Source organism: Pelodiscus sinensis, chromosome 32 (genome assembly GCF_049634645.1).
Source record: "Pelodiscus sinensis isolate JC-2024 chromosome 32, ASM4963464v1, whole genome shotgun sequence".
Lineage (NCBI taxonomy): Eukaryota > Metazoa > Chordata > Testudines > Trionychidae > Pelodiscus > Pelodiscus sinensis.
Window position 1 is genome coordinate 1,559,039 of NC_134742.1, and position 5,962 is coordinate 1,565,000.

Consider the following 5,962-nt stretch of genomic DNA (forward strand, 5'->3'; position numbering starts at 1 on the left):
TAAGTACAACTCCAGTTAAAAATGGTTTTTATCTTGGCCTGGTGGGGAACTGCAGCTTAAAATGACTGGTTCCATGTTAAACAGATCACACTGCAATAAAGATAGCCACCATTATTTTACTGAGAGAGCATGGCCCAAGAGTGGCATTATAGAATATATATTTTCAAAGTTACAAACAGGGACCATACCTTCTCCTGTCGCAGTCCAGCAGCCATTCAAGAAAGTTTCTGTTGAAAAGGACAGTCTCCAAACGACCTAGGTTTTTTATACTCTCCTAACCCATTGTTTCAAACAACTTCAATGTAGTAGCGAGCAGGTGAATTTGATCACTGCAACTCTGAAATAATAGATCCTTAAAGACTTAGGCACCCCTCCCTAGCATTGCCTTTTGTGATCTAGGGGTGGAGGAATTAAGCTGTCTCCACAACTGAGTTGCTTTTGGCTACATTTTTTACATTTTTTGTAGGGCTTTCTTACAGTAGTCACAGTAAAAGCACCAATCCTTAATGTATCTGTACCCATTTCCAGGTGGAGACCCTTTGCAGATAACAATACGTGTCTTGGGGTTTGTTTTTTTTAACACGCTTCTTTCAGGCTTAAGGCTTGGGGTTTAAATACAATGCTTTTAAATGTTTGATTGTCTTTAGAGCAAATGCTTGTTCTAAAGTATGGGTAAAAGTTGGAAACATTTCCGTTTGGGGTTAGACCCTTCATTTTTTGTTTTAACTTTTAATGGCTAGAAAAAGTAGCCCCTAGCATTCTACCAACGCCTGTGTCCTTTAAACTGTCCAATAGCGCTCTACCAACCCCAGGGGTTATATTTAAACTGTCCAATAGCGCTCTACCAGCCCCAGGGGTTATATTTAAACTGTCCAATAGCATCTGCAAACTCCTGAGGTGTTATTTAATTAGATATTCATCAGAGCCCACCCATCCAACCCATCAAATTTAATTACTAAACATTAACCATAACAAGGGTAAGTGGTCACACCTAAACCTAACCACTGACTAGCGCCCCCTGGCTATTCAGTGAGGTGCGGTGAAACCATTGAGTTCATGTCTAATAAATCCTAACTGGGGCGGGGGGGGGGGGGGTAATTTTTCCCTTTTATTTAAAAAACAAAACATTTTGAGGGGTTTTTCCTTCCCCCGAGTTTCTACCATACCTCTTTCAGGGGGTTTTCAGTAAACGGGCCCCTTTATACAAAATGGATTCTCAAAAGTTATAGCTTTAAAACAAAATAATCCATTTCAGGCTGTACAACAAACACCCGTTTTGAGTTTATTTCTACCACTTGGAATAGCCAAGCTGTTATTTCGAAAGATAATTCCAAATAACGGGCTTATGACAAAGAGGCGGAATTCGGTATTTCCGGACACCGCAAGTCTCCCGAAATAGCGCCACAGGGTCGACATGTGCTGCCTTGATTCTCTATCCCTGTTGAAATGATTCCCCACAGTCTGCTTGCTCTTTTGATGGACCTGAGTGGATGTTTTCAGACCTCTTCCGCTTCGCTGTCCGGCGACAGCTACGCTACGTGTTTTCGCAGGGGGAAATATGCTAATGAGGGACTCGTTTGCATGCGTCGCAATCTCATTTGCATATTTGCTGCCGATCCGTTTGTGCGCTGGGGATTTTTGAGCAAAAACAAGCCGGGTGGACGTTTCCTGTTTGTGCAAAATCCTCCTGTTTCCGCAAGACCCCAAAGGGGAGATCTACCGGTTTTGCAGAAAAAGGGAGTTTTTTGCGCAGAAAGAAAACATCCAGGAGGCTTGGATTTTGCGCAAAAACCCCTCGCGCCAAAATGGATTGGCAGCAAAGATGCAAATGAGATCGCCACTCATGCAAACGAGTCCTTCGTTAGCCTAGTTTCTGCGGGAGAAGCTCGCCGTGACGACGTCGCCTCTGGTTTTGCATTCACTGGTTGTTTCGTGGGGCTGTGTGCGGTTCCTGCTGTCCTGTGTTGTTCTGTAATGACGCTGGGTGCGCGTGCCTCGGTTTCCCCGGGTACGGCAGCGCTCACTGAACGAGGAGGGGGAGGCCGAGCATGACTCCCTGGGGAAGTACGTTGGGTCTCTCACGTCCTCAGGGCCGGATGACAGCAAATAACCCCGTGGACCCGGAAAAGGGAACAAAACAGGAGGCGGGGCTGCCTTGAGGTGTGGGTGATGGGCTGCTGGGAGTGCGAGCGAGTTTTTCGGCAGGCGGGGGGAGCAGGGAGCCGGGCTGGCCTGGGGGTGGCTCCTGGTTCCTGTAACAAGAAGTCGGGGTGACGCTGTGTCCCTGGGAACCAATAGACCTTCTCTTCTACCTGCCGCCTGAGAGTCCCCACCGGCTGCGGGTGTGGGGGGGCAGGGCCCAGGGATTCCTCCCCTCACACTCACCTCATGACAGCAGGAAAAGGGGGGGAAGGGGTCCTGTGGATGATGGACCCTCTGTGAATGTTTCCAGTCCCTCTTTGAACCCTGTTCAAGCCTGGCCTGCACCCATCCTCCGGCGAGGAGTTCCACAGGTTGGCGGTGAGCAGCGTGAAGAAAAACCGGCCTTGGGTTAGGTTTCAACCTGCTGCCTATTCGTGGGGAGACCCCTCGTCCTAACGGGGTGGGAACAGCTCAACCACGCTGCCTTCCACAGAGTTCTTCTGATGTAAGGGGGGGAATCGAAAGAAAGATCCAGAGAGGCTTGGCCGTATTACAGAATTAGCCCTTCCCACACAGAACTCCCCATCTCAGCACGAGAGCCGAGGCGCGAGACGCCTGCACCCAGACAGCCGGGGAAAGCACATGACAATAAGGGAAGTGGGTAGTGTGGCAGGCTGCCGTCAGCCCTCCAGCTCAGCTGTTCAAAGGCATTCCCACGAAGGAGATTTTCATGGAGGAGAAGGAAGTAGCCTGGTGGATGTTTCGGAGGGTTGCTACCAAGCCCGGAAGGGGAGCAAAGCACACAGGCGCTTCTCGGGAAACAGGGAGGCCAGTTGTCCTATTGGAGCCGGGCACGGATCTTTAGTCCTCAAAATAGAGCTTATGCAAAGTGCAAAGAGACCACAACCGGTCCCAGTAAGAAACGTAACACATACAGGTGACATCCCTGCCCATCCTGGCTAGTAGCCATCGATGGACCCTCTGTGAATGTCCCTAGCTCTTTTTTTAACCCTGTTCAAGTCCTGGCCTGCACCCCGTCCTCCGGCGAGGAGTTCCACAGGTTGGCAGTGCGCAGTGTGAAGAAAAACAGCCTTTGGTTTGTTTTCAGCCTGCCGCCTATGCATGACACCCTCGTTCTTATGGGGTGGGAACAGCTCAACCACGCTGCCTTCCAGAGTTCTTCAGAGGTAAGGGGGCAATCAGCAGAAAAAGGCTCAGAGGTTTGGCCATGTTGCAGAAGTAGCCACCGCACCGTCTCTGCAGAGAGGAAGACAGATCCAGGTAGGACCAGGATGGATACGTATAAGGGACTTCCCCAAAAGAAAAATCCCCCCTGGGTTCCTGACACTGGGTGTCTCCTGACCTAAGTGTGCGGAAGATGCACAGAGTTGCAAAAGACAGGACATTCATTTCCCCCTGGAAATTAATTCTGTCGCCCTCAGCATGTGGCACCCACTACCGGGGAGGAAATTTCTTTTTGTGGGTCAGGCTATAAATTCCAAGCGCTCACTCCGGGACTCAGGCTGCCGGTGGAAACATGGACCGATTCTGTAAGTGAAACGGCCGCGCGGGGAGAATGGCGTTGGGGCTGGGCGGCGGGTCGACAGGGTGGCGTGGGTCCCTCCGCTGCGGCTTTCTCGTTTTGCGTCTTGCTCTCTTTTTAAGAACATAAGAACCTAAGAACGGCCGGATGGGGTCAGGCCAAAGGTCCGTCTGACCCGGTGTCCTGTCTGCCCACAGAGACCAATGCCAGGGGCCCCAGAGGGAGGGAACAGAACCCCTAATCCCAACGCGATCCTTCCCCTGTCACCCGCCTCCAGAGAAACAGAGTCTAGGGACACCATTGCTACCCATCCTGGCTAACAGCCATTGCTGGACTAACCTCCATGGATCTACCCAGCTCTTTTTTGAACCCTGGTAAAGTCCTGCCCTTCAGCACATCCCCTGGCGAGGAGTTCCACAGGTTGACTGTGCACTGAGTGAAGAAAAACTTCCTTTGGTTTATTTTAAACTGGCTGCCAACATGCGAGGGATCCCCCCTCCCCCATCCCCTCGCGCTGCGGGTACCGGCGTTTGTCCAGAGGGTGCGCAGGGCTGTCTACTCCAATTGGACACGGCCGACAAACCTCACACTCACCTTCTCTGTGCCCGCGTGCGGCGAGGAGCTGGGTTTGCTCTGCCGGCTTCCCTGCCCCCCTTCGTGTGGGTCTGGGTTCTGCCGGTCACAGCGATGCCCTCCGGGCTCAGGCGTGTGCGTTGGCTTCACTGACGGCCCCTCGTTTCTCTTTCCCCCTCCGCCCCCAGCGCTGGCCCGGCTGCTCCTCCTCGCGGCCGTCCTGCACCCCGAGAGCCTCGCCTTCGACCCCGCGCCCTGCCTGCACGACCATGACTACGAGGAGCTGGTGGGGATTGTGACCCACGGGCTCCCGAAGGCGGAGCGTCCAGCGGAGGTGGTCATCGTGGGGGCGGGGATCAGCGGCCTCGCGGCGGCCAAGCTGCTCCGAGACGCCGGTCACAAGGTAACACGTTCCCCAGGGCACGAGGGCTGTGTCTACCCAGCAGCGTTTTTGCGGGAAAACATCCATTTTCACGCAAAAACGCACCGAGCGGCCACATGATCTTTCGCCAGTAAATCGACAGCCCATCGAAAGAGCAGAGGGGGTCTTGCACCATTGGGAACCCTCTTTCTACGAGGAGGAAGCCTTTTGGCGAAAACGCTCTTTCGGAAACAGGCGTGCGTGGATGGGGGAGAGGGAGTTTTTTCGGGAGAAGAGGGAGGATGAAAAACCACAAGTGGCCATTCTGGAAGTAGCGATCCGAGTTTCCTTTTGAAAGTGCCTGGACGTTCTCTTGCACAAAAGCGCATCGCTTTTCCGACGCGCGTTGGCTGGGCAGACGCGCTCTTGCGCAAGACGTTTTTGCGGAAGATCTCTCCCGCCAAACGCTTCTTGCGCGAGACGCCAGCAGTGCCGACAACGCCGAGGCGTCGTTCTTCCGCTCTGCTCTGCGCTCATCAGGCCTCGGTTGGCGGCGTGTGTCCCGTTCTGGGTGCCGTATTTCATGGAGGATGTGGAGAAATTGGAGACGGTCCAGAGAAGAGCAACAAAAATCCCTAAGAAACACGAGCTAGCAGGGAAGACGGAAAGAATTGGGCTGGTTTAGTTTGGAAAGGAGCAGACGGAGAGGGGACGGGGAGCCGTTTTCACGTACCTAAAAGGGTGTCACAAGAAGGAGGGACAAAAATTGTTCTTCTTGAGGACAGGACGACAAGCCATGGGCTTACTATGCAGCAAGGGAGGTTGAGTTTGGACATGAGGACAAACTTCCTAACTCTGGGGGGGGGGAAAACACTGGACTGAATTTCCTAGGGGGGTTGTGGAGTCTCCAACCCAGGAGACATGGAAGAGCAGGTTGGACAGACCTGCCAGGGATGGTCTGGACGGTGCTGGGTCCTGCCGGGAGGGCCGGGGACGGGACTGAATATCCCCTCAAGGTCCCTTCCTTTCTGTGGTTCTGTGCCGGAGCCAGGCAAGGGCTCCGTGCCGGCTTGGGTGTGTCTTGTTATTTCCTCTCCGTGCACTAAAGTCGAGGTCCCCGGCTCTCTTCCGCCTGCCGCCGTGAGCCTAACTCCCCCCGCTATCGCTGCCGAGTTCACTTCTTCGCTCCGACCCTTGGGCCGGGCCGGCTGAGTGACGGGCCGTCTTCTCCCCAAGGTGACCGTCCTGGAAATCAGCAGCCGGGTGGGCGGCCGCATCCTGACCCATCGCGACGAGACGGACGACTGGTACGCGGAGCTGGGCGCCATGCGCCTGCCGAGCAC

The 5,962-nt window shown here is 53.7% G+C and overlaps 1 protein-coding gene and 1 long non-coding RNA gene across 3 annotated transcripts in view; one reads left to right on the top strand and one right to left on the bottom strand.

The window, feature by feature from the left end:
• Positions 1–4,490, bottom strand: LOC142823189 (uncharacterized). 2 transcript variants are annotated; one of them, XR_012898488.1, is made up of 3 exons: positions 4,280–4,490; positions 2,386–3,399; positions 1–2,252 (listed from the first exon to the last, which is right to left on the bottom strand). It is a non-coding gene; the product is annotated as an uncharacterized LOC142823189 (long non-coding RNA). The 2 variants fall into 2 exon arrangements; XR_012898487.1 differs by having other exon boundaries at positions 33–90; positions 189–3,399.
• Positions 3,394–5,962, top strand: part of LOC102454164 (L-amino-acid oxidase-like) — a 12,808-nt gene continuing 10,239 nt past the window's right edge. Inside the window, exons 1-3 of the mRNA XM_075913641.1 lie at positions 3,394–3,692; positions 4,447–4,661; positions 5,856–5,962. The exon at positions 5,856–5,962 is cut by the window's right edge and continues 6 nt beyond it. Coding sequence (XP_075769756.1) covers positions 3,680–3,692; positions 4,447–4,661; positions 5,856–5,962 — 335 coding nt within the window. The 5' untranslated portion in view covers positions 3,394–3,679. The remainder of the gene's footprint in view (positions 3,693–4,446; positions 4,662–5,855) is intronic.